General features: G+C 34.1%; 1 protein-coding gene across 1 annotated transcript in view; it reads right to left on the bottom strand.

The window, feature by feature from the left end:
* The window catches only part of LOC149787383 (enhancer of mRNA-decapping protein 4-like), a 143,279-nt gene that overhangs the window by 18,779 nt on the left and 102,212 nt on the right, over positions 1-22,288 (bottom strand). The window contains exons 22-27 of the mRNA XM_089977973.1: positions 18,185-18,434; positions 16,179-16,334; positions 13,930-14,045; positions 11,171-11,336; positions 5,572-5,758; positions 3,362-3,578 (exon numbers count right to left, since the gene is read on the bottom strand). Of these exons, the coding sequence (XP_089834099.1) occupies positions 3,362-3,578; positions 5,572-5,758; positions 11,171-11,336; positions 13,930-14,045; positions 16,179-16,334; positions 18,185-18,434 (1,092 nt within the window). The remainder of the gene's footprint in view (positions 1-3,361; positions 3,579-5,571; positions 5,759-11,170; positions 11,337-13,929; positions 14,046-16,178; positions 16,335-18,184; positions 18,435-22,288) is intronic.

Below are 22,288 nucleotides of genomic sequence, written 5' to 3'. Positions count from 1 at the left end.
TATGTTAAAATAAACTTACCTGACATGCCTCTGCATGCAAAGTTTCACAAGTGTATGCAAAATAGGGTTTAAGATACTGAGTGTTATAAATGGATACCTGAAAAAACAAATGCCAAACAAACATTAAAAATTGGGTCACTATTACCTAGTTTTTATATGGCAGGATTACTTGCCCTAATAATGCTATCACACTACAAGTTTGTTAAGTGTTGGTAAAACTGTTTTAATATATGGGGGATATAATGGACATGTAGCTACAATAAGTCACTCATGCATGAATTTATAGTCACACTGGCAGCGTTGATATCATTTGAGTTACTCATACCAATAACAAGTGTGCATGTGAAATGTGAGTCCAACATATTGAAGGTGTAATTTACAAACTGCTGAAAATTCAAATGTCAATCAACCATGAAAATTAAGTCCTAATGACCTAGTTTTGGTATGGTTAAGTTACATCTTTTAAGATGCAGCGAGATAACAATTTTCGTAAGTAAGCTATTGAGGGTGTAACAAAGAGCTAAAGATAGAAATGTCACTCAAGCATGAAAACTTTGTCACACTGACCTAGTTTTGGTATGGTAAAGCTACTTTTATTAATATATATCCACAAAATTTGCATAAGTGTAAGTGAAATATGGTTCATACTATTGAAGGTGTAGCAAATGATCAGTTGAAAATACGTCACGCAAGCATGAAAATTACACTAACCTAATTTATGTATAATTGAGTGACTTTGTCAAGATCTATTTACATAAAATCTTTCACAACTGTAGGTGAAATAGGGTCGAAGATAATGTGGGTATAAAAAGTAAACAGTCAAAAATACAAAATTAATTAAAACGTGCAAATTGTATCAAACTGACCAAGTTTTGGTACTTTTATCCAGCTGTATCTACAGACCAATTGTGTTGATGTATTCGAGTCCAAATATTGTGGGTATAAAGCATAAACAGATGAAAATATGAAAGCAACTCCAGATAAAAGTGTAAATTAGGTCAAAGTAACCTAATTTTGATATGGCAGAGTTATTCTTCCTGACATGCATTCAAATATAAATTTGTACAAATGTAGGTGACTTAGGGTCTGACATACTGAAGAGGTAACAAAATTTTGAGGGTTAAGAAATGAACAAATGATTCCTTCTCCACCTAATTACTTTGGCGAGGGGAGATCATTTTTTATATCTACATTTATGCATCTTGTTTTCATTTAAGCTCAAACATATTCAAACATGAAATAGCGACATGAAAGAACAACAAAATTCTTAATATAATGAATGTTTATACTGCAGATAAATACCAATACTACCTGATTTCACACATTATACCCGTTTGAAAGTGGGTGAAAAATGGTGAAAGCACTGTATAATATGTTCAGAAAATGCAGATGCCCCAGTTACAATGATAAAATTTCTATTTTAAAAAGGTACATTAATGCAATGTATGCCAGAAAAAATGCCAATCGACTTTTACCTAGGTCATCATGGTATTAGGATTCATTTCAAATTTTGATTAAATGAATTCCAAAATGGCAATGAATCAAATAGAACACATGTGTGAAAAGACCTTGGACTGACTGATAGACAAGCAAGAGTAACACTCTTTTTCTGTCAGAACAACCAAAGAATCATCAAGACATGTAGCTGGAAAATGATGAATGATTTGGACAATGCAATATCAGTAGCTTGTAATGAAGGGTTTCAGCATCACCCTTTCAGAAAACTGCATGGTAACTTCAAATTTTAAATGTATATTTTATTGGTTGTTGTGGGTCTAATCTCATTTTTCAGCACATGATAGGCTATACAGGAAAATCCTTGGAAGAACCACCAACCCACAGGAAACTACTAGCAAGCTTTCTCAAATACCCACATTGGCTGAGCCAGAGACTCGAACCCATAAGGGAGATGGCAATGATCAGTAAAGGCATGTGCTTTAGTCCACTTGTCCACCTGGAGCCCCTATTTCATTGGCTTGGAATTCATAAATCAACATGGTGGCTCTCCACAGTTTCATATTTTGCACAGGGTTAGAATTTTAAAGAAAAAGAATTTCCCAGGATTTCTTCACTGGTTATACTGGCTATATAATAAAGACTTTGTATATCTTAGGTGTTGTTAAAAGAACTTTTAATTCCCTTTATTTTGATGTATGATTGAAGGGTGTAATTTAGGTTCTAGAGTATACAGTTTGGGCTCACTTAAGATGTGCTCGTATTAAAAGAAAGCCTGGTCATTTTTACTTCCTGGACTTCAGAAGTAAATTGTAGAAAAAGAGCTGATAACTTTTTTTACTTTTCAGATATTTTGTAATTCGTTCATTGCACTTTCAGAAGCTGCTATTGCCTACTTCAGCAAAATTTGTTTTCCTTATTATAATAACTGCTAAAGTTAGTGTACTTTTGATTAATTCTGGTTAATATGTCAAGCACATGTGAGCATCTATTTTGTTATACTGTGTGCTTAGATCATGTACAATTTCCACAAGTACAGTATCCAAAGAAATGTCAGCCACATTACATAAAAACAGCATACAGGTATGCCAACATTATCTATATAGTGCATGTTACAAATGCAAACAACTTCACCTTACATATGTCACTCTCTGAAAAGTACATAATACATAATAACTGGTGAGCGCCCCCCCCCAGCCATTTACATTTAAGAACTACTTTGCATGCATTCATTATGATGTAATATTTCGATGTAAGTGAATATTTTTACCAACAGAATCAAATTGCTCAATATCAACTTTCTCAAAGAAAATGGTATTGACTCATCCCATATTCAGCATAACAGTGTTCTGTGTACTTCAAACGATTTATCTGCAAGCAATCCCTACCCTTATTCCACCCATTCATCTTCGTCAAATCTCAATTTGTTTATAATTATTTCTAACCATAACATGATACAGGGATCTTGCACCAAACAGATTTTAATTTTCCAGGAGATTTTTAAGGAGAAAATGACACATTTCAGGAGTCACTTTTAAAGTCTGATATTTTGATTAAAGACACAATATTGCAGTTGAAGGCACATGTGTAAAAGTTTCTTAGTTACCAGACTCAACGACTGCTATCGACATAATATGACAATCATTGCAAAATCATTCACTGCAAAGTTGCAGTGGAAAAATAATGTATTTTCTCTAACAAATTTTTAGTTTAGCTTTTTAGTATCAAAGTCCAGGACATTTTATGATAAAATGTAATTTCCAAGGAGGTTTCCAGGATATTTTAGTCAAATTCAAATTTCAGTTGGATTCCAGGACCTCCTTAAAAATACCTGCAGATACCTATGTACATGCATACAGAGACAGGTACAAATGAAGGAGTATAAAACATGGAAAGATTAACATACCTGTTGAAATGCTGTATTCAACTGGCCTTGCTGTAAAAGGTGTAGAATTTGAGATTTGGCTAGCTGGGGATCTGGTGTCACCTGGACAGGAGTTACAGCCCCTGATCTCATGGCATTTAGGACACTATCACTGATACTGGCCCCCTGTTCCTTAACAGCCATGGATACTTCCTCTCGCACAGCATCCCTAACATAGCGAACAACCGTCTCCTGCATCCTGCACACAAAATCAGACAATTATATCACACTACATAAAACAACCGTCTCCTGCATCCTGCACACAAAATCAGACAATTATATCACACTACATAAAACAACCGTCTCCTGCATCCTGCACACAAAATCAGACAATTATATCACACTATATAAAACAACCGTCTCCTGCATCCTACACACAAAATCAGACAATTATATCACACTATATAAAACAACCGTCTCCTGCAAACTACACACAAAATCAGACAATTATATCACACTATATAAAACAACCGTCTCCTGCATCCTACACACAAAATCAGACAATTATATCACACTATATAAAACAAGAAAGCCATTAACTGCATGTCAAACCCTAAGTGAAAGTACTGCTTTGACCCTTGAACTTGTGACTTTCTTTCCGTCTCTGATGTTGATTAAAAAGGAAAATGTGTCAACAAGTGTATCATAGAAATCAAATGTCTTTGTTTTATAATGTGACATCCCATGTATGCAACGATGCTATCGGGAGGTCAAGAAAATAAAAACAATAGACAAAATCTTTGATCAATTTTAATTTAAATCTATGTCTATGATCTTGATGCCAAAGTCAAAGATGTGAGTGGGTGTTGCAAAGTTAATTTTCTTTGCTTTAAAATATGACATCACTAGTATCAACTGAATCAATGAAGGCATATAAGCAAATGAAAATCTTACAAAAAACCTCAATGTAAATCATCCATTTCTGTCACCTTGACTTCAAGGTCAAATCCACATCAATGCAGCATCCCAGGAATTAACATAATTCATCCATGGTTTAAAAAAAATATTTGCTAGTGAAAAACTTTACCCCAAACTGAACAAAACTGAAAAGTAAAACTCAATCACCTCTGCTGCCAGCATTCAACAAAAGACAGCTTAAGTTGTATTTGTCCAATAAAATGGACATAACAAAAATATGATGCTGAGAAGTAACTTTCATACAATTTCCAAAATCCTAGCACAATTAAGTTTCATTCATATTTATTTAGTATTTTCCTACAATGAATTAAATTCTGCAGTCAACTCACATTCTGTGCATTTATTTGACATCTAACTGATGCAAGTTTAGAAAACTTTCAATACCTATAGTATTAAGATGAAGATGACCCTGACAGTGAAGACTGGAGTTCTGACTTAAGCTGTGTCTATAGTTAGTATTAAGATGAAGATGACCCTGACAGTGAAGACTGGAGTTCTGACTTAAGCCGTGTCTATAGTTAGTATTAAGATGAAGATGACCCTGACAGTGAAGACTGGCATTCTGACTTAAGCCGTGTCTATAGTTAGTATTAAGATGAAGACTGACCCTGACAGTGAAGACTGGCATTCTGACTTAAGCCGTGTCTATAGTTAGTATTAAGATGAAGATGACCCTGATAGTGAAGACTGGAGTTCTGACTTAAGCTGTGTCTATAGTTAGTATTAAGATGAAGACTGACCCTGACAGTGAAGACTGGCATTCTGACTTAAGCCGTGTCTATAGTTAGTATTAAGATGAAGATGACCCTGACAGTGAAGACTGGCATTCTGACTTAAGCCGTGTCTATAGTTAGTATTAAGATGAAGATGACCCTGACAGTGAGGACTGGAGTTCTGACTTAAGCTGTGTCTGTAGTTAGTACTAAGATGAAGACTGACCCTGACAGTGAAGACTGGAGTTCTGACTTAAGCTGTGTCTATAGTTAGTATTAAGAAAAAGACTGACCCTGACAGTGAAGACTGGAGTTCTGACTTGAGTTGTGTCTATAGTTAGTATTAAAAGGAAGATTGACCCTGACAGTGAGGACTGGAGTTCTGACTTGAGTTGTGTCTATAGTTAGTATTAAAATGAAGACTGACCCTGACAGTGAAGACTGGAGTTCTGACTTGAATTGTGTCTATAGTTAGTATTAAAATGAAGACTGACCCTGACAGTGAAGACTGGAGTTCTGACTTGAGTTGTGTCTATAGTTAGTATTAAAATGAAGACTGACCCTGACAGTGAGGTCTGTATTTCTGACTTGAGTTGTGTCTGTATTGTGGCCAGGACATGACTCTGTATCCTCTCTGCTGACGTCTGGAATGAGTCTGTCAGTCGTCGAAGTTCGGACACAATTGGATCGCGAGCCTCAAGATGTTTCTGTCTCACCTGATCCAGCTGTGTCTCTAGATGCTTTATATCTGCGTACAACATTGAAAACAAATTTGCAGCATGTATGAATGGTGCATACATTTTGAATGTTTAAAATCAGAAGTTTATTTATCATACATGGATAGCACAGGTTCAAGCTGATTATAGGTACAATGGTGACAGCACTAGAACCCTTTTCTTTACTCATTTTTGTGTGGTGTTAACAAACTTTATAAATTAGAGGAAACAACCAACTTTAGAAAGGTAATGTGCTAGAACCAAGGGTAGAACCCAGGGTGAAAAAAAAAGTAAAAGTGAGTGACTTGTCTAAACACTATTAAGACCCCTAATATTAAAAAACTATTCCCAAATCTGGGATTGATTCATGTAACACTATACCTACTGTGTATAACCTGTATTTTTTTTTTATTTCTTTTTACAATTATTCTGAATAGTAATAAAATGTAATATAAAGTCACTGAAATTGCATTGCCACAAATACACCTCTTAGCTCCCAAAACTAAAGAATTATCCACACAATTATTTTTGATTTTACAGGATATACATTCCCTCACAAATCAAGAGCCTTATAATTGCCAAGTCCCTTATTTAATCCATTAATTTCTATAACTGAATTAAAAATAAAGAACTGAATAATACCTTAAGTCACAGTTCACTGAATCAGCCATTAAATCAAACAAAATGGGAAACTAGGATTTTACATTACTTTTGTTCAAACAGTTATGAATATTCATAAACTGTATATTTAAAAATGAATGAATTCTACCAAAAAAAAACAATTATGCAGATTAAGTTCAATTTGGAATATTAATAAGTCTTATTACATTTTATTTTATACACCAACATAAAAGATTTTATGTTGCAATTATCTTTCAATAGTATATTATTACAGACAAGTGCAACTTAAGGCTTGTGGGTCACATCCTGACCCTGACCTGGTTTAATTGAGTTACATCTACATCATACAGGAACAGTTAAAAATTGCTATCCAGCTTGCTCCCTAGAGGAATCTGCACATGCCTGTACTAATGTGAAGAGTAAAAAACACTTTTCAAAACCAGAATTTAAATGTTAAAGCTGATGCAAGGCATGGAAGACATTAACCAGAGTGAAATCAATGACAACGTTGCTCAGTTTGACTCTGCTTTAACCAATCTAAAGTATCCACTGAAGACATTATCATGCAAAAAATATACTTTGATTAAAATGATCTTCACAATGAAATGCTGACCCTTTTCTAAAACAAAAAGTATCTTTACATTTTGAATGTCACATCTTTCACAATTTTAAATTTCAACTATTATATAGCAGTACAATGCTGAAATATTGCATACTGTATAAAAGAATAAAACAATATAAAGAACATTCTTTTCTGTATCATAGTATATGTATTATAATGAGTTGATAGAAACGAAAGATTCATGTTGTTTGTACTATTTTTTTAAATACATATTACTGTACTTAAAATCTCCCAGAGATGATACCATTGTCCAAGAAAGCCCAAATTTGCTGGCAACCTTGGAGTGGTCATATTGTTTTGTGGGTTTAATGAATTTTTCAGCACATGATAGGCTATAAATGGCAGCCAGTATATTTGGTTGAGGAAGAACCACCAAGCCACAGGAAGCTAACGGCAAGCTGCTGCACATACCCATGTTGGCTGAGCTGAGACTTAAACCCACACAGACAGGGTGAGATGTCAGTTATCTGTAAAGGTGAGCACCTTAGATCAATAAAGCGACCCAAGGCCCTCAGTCTTGCAGTGAAAACCAGCAGACAAACATTTCATGCATCAATATTCACCTTTATTAGTCATTACAGCTGAGGCTTCATGAAAATCATCAGTGTACGGTCCACTAATTTAATTCCTATACAATGTACTGTTAATGTATTGCTATTAATATGGAACGTTGACAACTAAATAAACATATTTATTCCAAGTTCCAACTGCATTGGTCAGAAAGAGCCTCCTGAGTAGGCAAAGAAGTATATGGGTCAAGCATGAATGGATCTATGCCATCATAATTACAAATAACTAACCCATGTTAGTAAAGCATCCAGTTTCAAGATTGGATCCTAAACACCAACCAATAAATGAACTTTTAACTCCAAATTTCAAGTCACTGACACATGAAATATATGTCACAAAGACCTAATTTTACAAAATGGCTGAAGAACTTATTTAGATGCATCCACTGGTCAAGCTTTATGATTCTTGGTAAAATAGTATGGAAAGAATGTAATTATGGTTATCAGCTAAATGAACAAAACCCATAACCAAAGCCAGTAAAAGACAGAATAGAGGTCATGACGACCTTGTTTTCTTGTATGGGTGTAGTAGTGACTGAGACTAATATCATTGCTATCATGATTCAGAGCAAACTATGGGAGACAATGACCTACTACCAAAATGAGGAAGTAGTGTTCACCACACTACAATTTGTCACTAAGTTTCATGATTTTAGAATGGATACCATGTACATAGCATGTTAAATAATAATAATAATAATAATAATAATAATAATAATAATAATAATAATGATAATAATAATAATAATAATGAGGACTTTGTATAGCGCCTAATCTTTAGAAGCTCTAAGCGCTTTACAACATTAGACAACACCTATAAGATAAAAAACATAAATAATGATATGATTACAAACACAAACACCGTGAAATTAGAAAACATTAAAAAAAAACATGCTGAGAATATTTAAGGTAGGAAACATTATTAGGTCTTTAAGTTTGTTCTTGCAGTCGAAATAAGTGAGTTTTGAGAGCTCTAAAAAAAATGCAAAGTCAGTAAAATGTTAAATGTAGGTCAGTGATCTTTTTTGGTATGGGTGCAGTACAAAGAGAGATGTAAACAAACATTTTGTCTAACAGTTTAACAGAGCTTGTGTTTTGACGAGTGCGATCGCACTGGTGTGCTCCTTAAATTGCTTCTAGGAATGATAAATAACTATCACAACAAATATTTCAAACGTTTTCTGAGCAAACTTCTCAATTTTTTATTGAAGATTTCATGGCAGTTGCCTTTCACAAATATGTTTACTGGTTCCACCATTCTGATAAATCATGTCATGTGTTGCAAACGACGATGTCATAAATATTTTAGTGTTTATTTTTTGACCATGCAGTTTTACTTCACTGACATTATTTTAACAGCCATCACTGTTCATTTGCATGCATGCATACAAAACTTCATCTGCTAAAAAGATAAAAGGCACAGTTGGTCACATTTCAATGATGTTCCTGTGTTTGGATATAATACTGACAAGATCGATGGTGAAGAAATGATGACAAAAATATTGTGCAAAGTTTGTGCCAGGCATTTGCCAAAAATATGCAGTGACAGTTGTCTTCATATTTGAGAACAGTAAATAACTCTCCTGAACACTACAAGGAGAGCTGTTCGCAACTCTTCTGCATTTTACAAAAGACAAGGCCTGAATTCAAGCTTTAACTATAAAACCATAAAATTGAACCAGTCAGTAAAAAGTGAAATCTGGGCCTACTTTTAAAAAGAAGTTGCAGAATTCATCAAGATGCATCCTCTCACTAGGTTTTATTTTTTCAGGTACAACAGTATTATACTGGGAAAAAACCATACCATGGTCATGACCTAATTATGAAACCTTACCCAGTACAAGGTGAAATGCAGTCAAAATATGCTACCTTCATTTGCTAAAAGAGATGCATACAATCATCTTGTTTGATGATTCTGGCAAGAACAGTGCTTGAGATTAAACCAAAGTCAGTCTTGCATGAAATATAAGTTATCATGACCTATTTTTGCAATGAGGGTGCAGTATTTATTGTGATGCCTTCATTCATTCACCAAGTTTAGTGAATCTAGGTTTCTATATAGAGGGTGCAAAACACATCTGGTCATATGCTCAACATAAAAACTTAATATAAGCCAGTAATGTGTGAAATACAGGTCAGTGACATCTTTGGTGGTTAAGGTGGTTTTAATAGACATGCAAAGAATCTTTAAGTTTGATAATTCTAACATGACAAAAGCTGGATAAATAAACTTCTAATAAAATTTAATCAAAGATAATGAAGCATCAAATATAGGTCAAAGTGACGCACTTTTGGCATAAAGAGGTCATAGTACTCATCAAGAGAGGTCATGGGTTTGAAGCCCTGACAGTCAGACCAAAGACTAATAAAAATGGTGCCCAGCATTAAGAGGTTAGTGTTTGGACTAGTCAGCCTGGTGTCAGGATAATGTGACTGGGTGGGACATCATGCTACATGTCTGCAGTATGATGCCCAAGTGATGCACATTACTTTAACTGCCACATTGCAGACATTGTGATTTGATTGCAAAATTGTTAAAGCTAGGTTAAAAATCCGAAAACACACTCACTAATTTGTAAAGATAAGCTAAAATAAAAGATCAGCACGCTTTGATTTTGAATAACTGTTGGGAACTTGATGTTCTTCTGTCACACTGACAAATGCTAATAACCAGAATAAATCCTACTCAGCTATCAATGCATGTAAGGTTAGCATAATCACATGCTAAAAAAGTTCAGTTATTTCTTAAGACACACCATACACAGACCTGCCAACCCTGATGAGTTCATCTCAGTAAGGCAGTTGATTTTTTTCCGTAAGATTGACCAGTTTCCAGTAAGATGTAACAAAATAGCAATGACTGCTACTGTAAAGCTGAAAAGCGTAATTAATAGTTTGATGCATCGACGATAAACATTATGTTCAACTGAAAAGTTTGTTAAGTATGTATAGACATTATTTACCACTAGTACAGTTGCAAAAACTCTAGTTCAAAACCTTATGCAGTTCAATGGCTTGTTGCTATCTCTTAACTTCACATAATTATTGGAAATTCTTTTCCATTTCACATGATGACGGCAATTATATCTCCCACCACAAGTCATACTCAAATTGACAAGTGATGTCCAATAAACGTAATTGTGTCCTTTCCAGCTTTTATTCACAAGAACCTTAATACTCCTTTTTATTCTTCTGTGTTGATTATTAAGACTTTTCTACAAGCTTATTTTCCCTTTCGTCTTAAACATGCAACCCTTTCTGGACGCCAGTTAAAAAAATTCTATAATCAACAGTTTGACCATGCAGATGCTTCGCATGAACAAATAGGTCCAGTTTAAAGCATCTGGGGTGCTGCTGTAAAGTTAGTCTGGTTCCCTAACTAATTTCACTAATTCTAAGATGAAACCAGGATCCAAATAAAACACGGATGAACCAATTATCCTGATTTTTCAGCAACAATCATTTATCCATAGTTTTTGCCAGTATGCCATAACTTCATATTTGAAGGGTAATTTTTGTAAGACTTACGGCAAAATAGTAAGAGTTGGCAGGTCTGCATACAAGGTTGTACCAGGTATTTGCTGTTAGCAAATTTGATGACTTATTCTTTATAAGGGAAGTTTAGGTCTTACATTCTCTGGTTCCTTTTTGGAATGTGTCATTCACTTGCTGCATCATGGCTTGGGTGGCTCTTTCAAAGGATGGAATCACGATGTTTTGGAATGTCTCTCTGTATGCCACCTGGACTGGGGTGGATATGGCATTCCCTGCAGCCATCCCAATGGCGTCTATGGTTTGCTGAAATAAAAAGACCAGTTAAGATGCATAATAAAAAGGAACATGATATGCCTGGATCAAGTTTTATTGTGAATGCGTCAATTTTCACAAGCATATAAGAAATAGGATCCAAGATATTAAGGGTGTAATGAACAAACAGCTGAAAATACAAATGTCACTCAAGCACGTAAATTAGGTCAAACTGACCCAATTTTGGTATAGCTGAGATACTTTTGTCCAGATAAATCGTGTGTGGGTGAATGAGTTCAATATATTGACAGTGTAATGAACAAATGGTTGAAAATGCAAAAAGCACTCAAGCATGCAAACTAGGTTACAGTAAACTAATTTAAGTTTGGTAGAGTTATAACTGTTGAGATGTATCTGCATATCAATTTTCATGAGCACTGATGAATTAAGTCCAAGACACTAATGGCGCAATGAATTCACAACTTAAAATACAGAAATCACTTCAGCAGGTAAATTAGGTCACAGCATTCAAGTTTTCACATTGTTAAGTTTCTTTTGTATCTAATATTCTATTTATATATTTTCAAAAATGTACATGAAACAGAATCCAATATACTGAGGTTGTAACAAATTAAAACTTGAAAATGGTATAGCCACACAAGCAAGTAAATTAAGTCAGCGTAACAAAGCTTCAGCATGGTTGACTTACTCTTCCAGAGATGTATCTATGTACAATTTTTTTTTCAATTACTGGTCCAACATAATGAAGGGATAACAGAAAGTACTGCAAGCAGGGATGGGCACTGGCATTAATAAAGCTGTCGCCAAAAAATCGCAAACCTCAATATTTTTTTGCCAATTTAAAAAAAATGTTACCATTTTTATAATACAGTACTACCCATTTATCTTGATATCCCTGTGACCAAGATATTATTGTTGACTTAGGCTGATGCTCAGATAAGTAGGGGAGGGCCAAACAAAATGAAAGTCACATCAAAGTTAAATCTGTAAGAAATAACCTGTTGTCAGTGAGTAGGATTTGCACCGAGTGTTTATTGACATCTTACAACTGTGTAGAAGAATCCATAACACAAAGCATAGTAAATGTGTGTGTGTGATTTAGATTTTTAATGTAGCTTTAACAATTTTTCAGTCATATCGCTACGATATCTGTAGTGTGACAGTTTAGAGTGATGTCTAGCACTGGGGCATCATGCCACAGACATGTAGCAAGATGTCCCACCCAGTCACATTATCCTGACACCAGACCGACCAGTCCTAACACTAACCTCTTAATGCTGAGCACCAAGCGAGGCAGCTGTTAGTACCATTTTTGTAAGTCTTCGGTATGACTCGGCCTGGGTTCAAAACCGCAACCTCACACACACAGTAAATGTATAAGAAAAATCCATGAATTCAAGAATGGATCACATGTTAGAAAATTTATGTCATTCACATCCTGTTAGAAAACACAAATAACTCATTAGTGCTCTTTTTATCTATATCTCACTGTCAACAAATATGTGTCACTAAATAATTCAAAGAAAGATTCATTGATGCCAGTAGCACATGGCATTATAGTTATTTGCATGCCAGATGTACATGGCCTAGATTTTAATCAGCTGGAGACAGTTATTATGTTGCTGATGCTACAAAGGGGATGAGGCTAGTACGACGGAAATGAAAATGTGAACAAATTGAAAAGTTTAACAAACATCTTTGCAACTATATAGCTATGAATTGTAATGATTTTTATGCCGTCTTTGCTAGTGAACTTAAGCGTAAAATTTTTTCCTCCAAAGCAGAAACTTTCAATGCACAATAAAAGTGTTCAAATCACTTTGGAAAATGAAACAACCAATAAGATTCCATTGCTTTTATTTTAAGTTTGGTGCTGACTTCCTTTGATGAAAGTTTTTTTTCTTCTTGAAGCTGGCTTGCTTTGATGAAAGGTACATGTGTTACACAAGTCAACGCTAAATGCAAACTTTCGAGGACTGAACAAATGCCAGTTTCTTATTGCAGCAGTATCATCAAATAACTGTAGTACATTGAGACGGGGGGGGGAGGGGGGGGCATTTCATTTGCTTAGAACTTGTAAAGAACAATTGGTGCTTCAAACATAATCAGTTTTCTTTCAGCAGAACTATGTATCTCAGTCTATCACAGCATACATTACACAGGCCAGGTGTCTGCATAAGAAGATTATGATAAAAATACACTGTTAAGTTACGTTTGTCAGTATGAACAAAGGATTTGTTTATGTAACAACAGATAGATTCCTGTGCATTTTAAATCCAAGTTTGCAGCTTCCTTTCACAGTGCCTTTGAATTTCTCTACCCCAAACCCACGAGTGTAGATACAAGTTTAAACCCAAACAATCACCAGATGGTATATTTTGTCGTCAATTAAGTAAAAATAGGTCACAATTTGCAAAACTGGTGAAGCCCAGCACCATCCCTGTGCAAGGGTAACAAATGAATGAATACATGAATGATCATGGGCAAAAAAGATCTTCCCCTTGGCAACTCTGTTGATGAGGGGATTAAAATAATGTAAAGTTTAACCCCACCAAAGCAAATTAAAATGGAATAACCTTAGTTTGGTGAAGTGAGCTGCACCAATTTTAAACCTACCACTCACCCGTGAACGAACCATTTTGGCAATATTGTCCTTCAGTAGGGAATCTGTGGCTGTTAACTTCTGGGCCATCTCCTGATGTATCTGTTCCTTGACTGGCTCAAGTGATTTTGTCACACCTGAGACAGGAAGGTAAAGGAATATACTTGAGATAGTTGTTTAATTTGTGCAATCAAAGTAAATGAACTTTAAAATTCTGATGTGCAAAACAAAACTATTAATGTATATTTTAATAAATTTGTATTTCTAATTAAAAGAAATTAAATGTAGCAATAAACATTGATACGCACTTCCGTTTGTTATTTTAAAACATTTCGAAAACTAGCAAAGTACTGTGAGTACTACTTGCGGTATACCAATATTTGTGATTTTCTTGGATGGTGAGTCGATGAACTATGATCATAATGAAAATAAACCATGCCAACATTCCATGCTTACCTCCCCTTTAAAGTATGCTCATTAACCAAAAGTATTTCTGCAATCATAAGACTAGGTTACCAGCTTCATAATTTGTCAGCAACATTACCATGAATGGCACAGTATTCGCCCATGCTACGTTTATTTATTCTCTAAGCAGGTGCTAGCAGAGCACCATTTAATGCTGTGACCAATGGGTCTCAATGACCTAAATCTCTAGTCAGGTTATGTGGTCTTCAGCTAAACTTACTGTGAATGAAAAATTATTTTTGGATTAGACTGACCATGAACTTTGAAACTAAAAATATACAGGTTTATTTATTAACCATCCACAAAGGTTTGGTCAAGGATATTACCCCAGAACAAAAGTTAATCTGCAAAACCAAGTTTTCCTCGAGACACAATGGTGCTAACCATGACCTTGACCTTTTGACCTCAAAATCAAATGGCCTCTTCCTTATTTATGTGCAAGCCCATCAAAAAACACTGGTCAAGGTACAATATCCTGAATTTCAATTATTATGCAAAAACCATTTTTCTTGTTTAAGTCAGTGATCTGATTAAAAAAAATTACTAGGTTTCTTTTCTCATCCGAAATATAAATCATACAACAAATTCTAAAGGTATATAGTCATGGATTTACATTCCTGTGCTGAAATCATTGTTTTATCTGATGACCTTGACCTTGGGACCGAAATCAATAGTCTAATACCTTACTGCAAGTACAAGCCATCCACAATGTCCACTCTAGGTCTGTGATGTATAACTAAAGTTATTGAGCATAAATATTTTTTCTTCTTGACCTTTTCACCCCACATCTGATCAGTTTCTTTCTTATTCCAAGTATAAAAAATACAAAAAACACTAATCCAGATCTTTGATGCCGAACTATTGTTTTTGTGCAGAAATCATTTCTCTTCTTTCACTCAGTGACCTTTTGACCACAAGAAAGGATAAACTTCCTTCATCAACAAGAACTTATCTGTAAAATTTGGACAAAGTAGGTGCTATTGAACTAAAGTTATTTTGCAGAAAAGGAATACATAATAAACAGACCGAAGGGCATAATATCATAATATGCTCTACCAAAAGATGGGCATATAAAAATGTTGAGAAGAGGCTTATCGTCTAAAAAAAGACATGCTAAGTAAACATCTCCTAAAATTTGGGGAGAGTGGGGGTGGGCCTTATCATAAAGCATCAATAAACATGGCAATTTATTTTCTCTTTAAATAACAGCAGGATTATGTCTGTACTTACATGGCTTGATGTGGATTAATATTTTCCTGCCCATTAATTTACAAGTAGGTTATTTATCACCATGGCTATTAGAATAATCTTTCCTTGCCACAGGACACACCACAGTAACTGGCCTGAGCCAATCCATTATAAAGATCTGAACATGTGCCCTTCTGATTGCTCCCATTAATGCAGCAGTCTTATCTATGATCATAAACCTACACTGCAGCTCAACTTTTTACTTTAATTTATTGTTTTGACAAATTAAAAAAAAAACAACATAAAACTTTGTCTCTTACAAATTCAATTTAATTTTTAGCAATTCTAAGCTGTAATGTTCAAGAAACATGTGAGATTTTGATCAAAGAATATAAATCACCTGTCTGAAAACCAGAGAACCCCAAGAAAAATAATCCACAGGTGGGCACCAACCAGCGCAGCATTTACTGAACCCATTGATCAAACCCATCATTAATCAGGTGAAGACCAAATGCACTGCCTGGTCAACTATCTTGTAAATCCAACACGCAAAATGCATCCATGCCACTATTAGAAAGGTTAAATGTACTGATAAAGCTGTACTGATAAAGCTGTACCTGGGAGGACAATTTGTCTGATCTCATGCTGCACCACCTTGTCTAAGCTGGAGGATACAGCTGTGTTAATTGTCTGAACCACAGTGCTATACAGCTGGTCCTGTTTCAGTTTTTCTCTGGCCTCTGTCTGTTTCAACAAGTCCTGAACACGCTGATCTGAACATTAAGTCAAGGATGCAATGATAAAGATAAATGGCATTCTCATACAAGGATGCAATGATAAAGATAAATGGCATTCTCATACAAGGATGCAATGATAAAGATAAATGGCATTCTCATACATGGATGCAATGATAAAGATAAATGGCATTCTCATACAAGGATGCAATGATAAAGTTAAATGGCATTCTCATACAACGATGCAATGATAAAGTTAAATGGCATTCTCATACAAGGATGCAATGATAAAGATAAATGGCATTCTCATACATGGATGCAATGATAAAGATAAATGGCATTCTCATACAAGGATGCAATGATGCATACATGGATGCAATGATAAAGATAAATGGCATTCTCATACAAGGATGCAATGATAAAGTTAAATGGCATTCTCAAACAAGGATGCAAAGATAAAGTTAAATGGCATTCTCATACAAGGATGCAATGATAAAGATAAATGGCATTCTCATACATGGATGCAATGATAAAGATAAATGGCATTCTCATACAAGGATGCAATGATAAAGTTAAATGGCATTCTCATACAACGATGCAATGATAAAGTTAAATGGCATTCTCATACAAGGATGCAATGATAAAGATAAATGGCATTCTCATACATGGATGCAATGATAAAGATAAATGGCATTCTCATACAAGGATGCAATGATGCATACATGGATGCAATGATAAAGATAAATGGCATTCTCATACAAGGATGCAATGATAAAGTTAAATGGCATTCTCAAACAAGGATGCAAAGATAAAGTTAAATGGCATTCTCATACAAGGATGCAAAGATTAAGTTAAATGGCATTCTCATACAAGGATGCAATGATAAAGTTAAATGGCATTCTCATACAAGGATGCAATGATAAAGATAAATGGCAATCTCATACAAGGATGCAATGATAAAGATAACTGGCATTCTCATACAAGGATGCAATGATAAAGATAACTGGCATTCTCATACATGGATGCAATGATAAAGATAAATGGCATTCTCATACATGGATGCAATGATAAAGATAAATGGCATTCTCATACAAGGATGCAATGATAAAGATAAATGGCATTCTCATACAAGGATGCAATGATAAAGTTAAATGGCATTCTCATACAAAAGGGATACTAAATGGAAATTTTAGCTATTCTACTAAACTTAAAGTGAGAAATGAATTACAGCAAGAAAATAAATGCAGATATTGCCATAAAAACAAGTGGTAGTTAACAATGTAGTGCTCTACAAAAAATACATTAAGGCATTTTATGGTTCCTGTTCTCCCCCCCCCCATCACTTTCCATACATATACATGCATGCATTCAAAAATTTCTTCTACACATAAACATGCAGTTATGTGTTACACACTTTCCAGCATAGCTGCATGAGAACCACACAGAGTACGGACAGAAGACAATCTTTTATTTAATCTGATGTGATGTACAGTTCCATATATTTTACCCTTCTACATGGTGTTGGGTGGAAAGAACTCTTGTGTCAACCCAGTTAAAGGGCAATGTACATTGAAATTTTGCCTGGTATTGTATGAGTATGCAATCTATTCTTACTTTCCTTATAGTGTAGAACACTGGTCAAATCAATACATTAAGGCTATAATATCTCCCAAATTCCAAAGATAATGAAGGCCAACTTAAATTTTCTCTTTTGGTACCAAAATAGCTGTTAGTCATTATTTTAAGCCCTTGAAGAACAAATAGGAAAAGGTATTAACTCTTACACATCTCTGATTATTATAATCTGCAAACCTGACATAAATCTGAAATTCCACATTTCTTGAGAAAATTCTAATAAATTATATAATTTTTATACAGAAAAAGGATACTCTCCCTCTGTGCATGCTGGGAGAAGAGATGCTCCACTTTGGAGCTGACAAGCTGTTCAAGCTTGCCCATTTGTTCTTGTATGCTTGTCTGTGACTCATGTGCCACTTGCAGGAGTGTTTCACGCTCATGCTGCTGTTGTTGCATGCCCATATATGCATCCTGCTGTTCCAACATCCTCTGATGAAACTCATCCATCTGTCGCTGTTGCATCTCCAAAGTGGACAAGATTGTTTGCAAACTCTGATGCAGCTGTAAAAATATTAAGGGAAATATTAATATTAGTTAAGTGAAACTCCATTATAACATGTTTTGAATTCAAATATAACATGAACATGAAATTTCTTGGAGTACTAAAATGTTTTAGTGCCAATACCAACCATAGTTTGAAAATTTGTCCAGATGTGTTGTATTCTTGTAGAAACAAATGTCAAACCACTCTGTCTTTATGTAAACAAACAATATGATCAGTTTCACATTATAAATATGTCAACAGCCAATCACTTATGAAAACTATCAGCTCTTACAAAACTGACAATTAAGAATCTAATTATTACTGAACCATCAACAATAAAGCCAATTAACTTTTTTGTGTTTGTCTGCAATGCATCCTGTGTAAACCGTTGACAATAGCCAACAGGTGCTTGTTCAGTCAACTGCATTTACAACCAAGCACACAAACAATGCTGTGGCAAAACAAGTTTCCCATTAATCACTTATAAATCAATTAATTTACCTATATAATTAGGCACATAAAGACCACCAATGTCTACTCAGGCATATGCACAAAATCACCAAACAATGCCACTGTTAAAATACAATTATTTCCCAATAAGTCAGGAGCAGTTTGATTACTGCCACATATATGTACCTCCTTCCTCCCATCATCTTACCTCTGAAACTAAACTCCATAAAATACATATTATATCTCCACATTATGTCAGTCAATGAATTATACCAATTATATAACAGTTATGACAATATATCTCTATAGGAAACACACTGCACCATAAATGAAACAAGATTATATATTTAAGAAAAAATTAAATGCAATAAAAATTTAAAAAATTAAGAGTAGGAATACTGATGTGAAATAAATGGTGCAAATCACAGTGTCAAATTTTACAATAAGGTGGAAATTGTTAATGGGAGACTAATTCATATTTTAAAAAAATAACTTTCATAACTGTATATGTGTCATCTAAATAATGAAGTCAAATATATAATGATCTAAATAATTATATACAACAATGCTCGATGGAAAACATAATATTAGGAGCCAATTTCAACTGCATAGAGAAAGAAACTAACAGAAAAGATAACCTCATATTAAATCGTAAAAAGAATGTATCTTAAAATAGGTTAGAAATATATTGGAGACAAAACAAAGACAAAAGACAATACATGTACAGATATGAAAGTGAAAGACATAGAACTTACAAATTACATACAATAACATACTGTAAACATATAAAAGAATGCAAAACAGATTTAAAGACCTAACTGCAGATCACTCTTCACAGTGAGTTTAGAAATGATTTTTGTTGTTGTTGTTGTTGTTGTTGTTGTGGGGTTTAATGCCATTTTTCAGCACATGATAGGCTATACATGGCAGCCAATATTAATGGTGGAGGAAGAACCCGGGAAAACCCGGAAAGAACCACCAACCCATGAGAAGCTACTGGCAAGCTTTCTCACATACCCACATTGGCCGAATCCAAGACTTGAACCCACGCAGACAGAGGTGAGATGGCAGTGATCCATAACGGAGAGTACTTTAGATCACTTGGCCACTCGGGGCCCCCGTTTAGAAATGAAAATGATAGACAAAAACAGGGAACAGAACATGGAAATTAAATAATTCAGAATTATAAAATGAATTTTATTGTAAAACTAACGCTAAAAAGAGCTTTAAGTACAAGGAAATTTTACAATAAAATAATGGGAAGACTTAAAACTAAAGATTATAATATTAACTAATAATAAATTTACAGACAAGAAAAGTCCAAGAGATAATATAGAAAAAGAATGCATGATAATACTTAAAAGTGCTAAAACAAATAATAGGAAAATTGAGAATGCTAAGAAAATACACACAAAAAATAATAGGAAAATTGAGAATGCTAAGAAAATACACACAAAAAATAATAGGAAAATTGAGAATGCTAAGAAAATACACACAAAAAATAATAGGAAAATTGAGAATGCTAAGAAAATACACACAAAAAATAATAGGAAAATTGAGAATGCTAAGAAAATACAAAAAATACATCAGCATAAAATAAATGGAGCGAAAGTAAGAGCAGGTAGATCTGGGAATATATTGTCGTTTAGATTTTATTTTCATTATATCACTATATCTATATGCTTCAAATCTGACTCAACCCATTTTTCTGTCTTAAAGAGCAGTCAGAAATGCACAAATCAGTCTCAATTCACCCAGATACACACAGGCCAGGGTATGGACAAAAGCCCCCCGATAGGGGTAGGACAAAAGCCCCCTAAGACAAAAGCCACTCTGTGGGAGGACAAAAAAAACCCATATCCCAGTTTACATTTGTTGAAATAAATATTTATATTATGGTTTCCATTGTTTTAATTATTTGCTATGAATCACAGCAATTTTAGCACACAATCCCTGTGTTTGATTAAAATAAGAAATTATTTATCAATTTTTCCAAAATAATATAATCTTTATATTAGAATCTTTTATTGCATGCTTGATATTTTTTATTATATAATTCTATACAAAGGCATGCTTAAACAGGTAACTGATTACAACTGTAGTTTTCCACGCTGAACTGTGCAATTGTCTTTGACTGAGAAAAAAGTGTAATGAATCAGAACTGCAAATGAATGTCAAAGCATCAAAAGGTATTATGTGAGAGTACTTTTGTTCCAATAGCAACCTAGTATTATGCAATAAATTTTTATTCTTTTACTTACATCAGCTAAATAATATGGTTCTGTATTAATGACATGCACTTTAAAACTTTTTTTGCAGGATTTTGGGGGTTTAATTATGCATTAAAATAATTATACAAATCTGCTTACAGTATGCATGTTGGATTGTTCTATGCGGTAACAATCTGTAGCCTAGTATGAGATACACAGATGGGTTCAATAAATCTGATTATATTTGTTATATTTATGAAAATATGCATGTATTGTATCAATAGAAAAATAAATAAAATACTTTTATTTAATTGTTTCATAATCATAAGATACACAGTATGTTACACACTACACAAAAACGTTGACCAATGTGTATCATAATTAATTAAATAAATAAAATTCTCAAATACAGAAACAGTTCTATAAAAATGAAAAATGAAAATGTATAATACTGTAACTATCAAAGATCAAGGTGTTTCTGTCATACCCTTGAGTGGCATTTCTCCCAGGGGGTTTTAGTCCTGGAATCCACAGGCCACTATCCATTGCAATGCTAACATTATATGAAAAGTGTAGTACAACAATGACTGGAAAAGAACTATTCAAGTTGATGGGAAAGATTTGCTGTCATAATCTGGCATGCTACTCCCACTTTGCTCTGTCAGTGCAAAGTCAATTATCAACAAATGTTTCAATCAATACAATGCTTCTTTAATTTATTATTTCATGTGTTTTATGTTTTGAGAATTCATCAACTGTTTTTTTGGGGGGGAGATAACTCTTTACCCATTGTAGTGTTTACTCTCTGACCTGGTTGAGGCAGTTTCACAACTGTTACATTGTTCATCTCAAATACATTACGAGGTCAAAAACATTGTGAAAATTTCATTTAAAGTATTTCTGAAGACAAAGTACTACTTACTTATTAGAAACTCCCAATGTCTGATTTGGGTATTTTATTGTCGGTCAAAAATAAGTAACTCTGGACATGTTCAGCATGTTTCAGAAAATAAAGTACTGCTTAAGTTATAGTGTAAATGTTTTAGCCAGAAATTAAACATCTTGATTTTAATGAACTCAAGCACAGAATAATTAGAACTGATGGATTTTTGTGCATATATCTGATGGAATCACTATTATGAATAACAATGAGTTTGGTAAGTGAGTACACATACTCAAACTATTTGCACTATTCAATTACCAACTTTCTT

This window comes from Sinohyriopsis cumingii, chromosome 12, assembly GCF_028554795.1.
Source record: "Sinohyriopsis cumingii isolate HCF-2022 chromosome 12, ASM2855479v2, whole genome shotgun sequence".
In the NCBI taxonomy this organism is placed as follows: domain Eukaryota; kingdom Metazoa; phylum Mollusca; class Bivalvia; order Unionida; family Unionidae; genus Sinohyriopsis; species Sinohyriopsis cumingii.
This window is presented reverse-complemented; position numbering and strand designations above follow the sequence as displayed.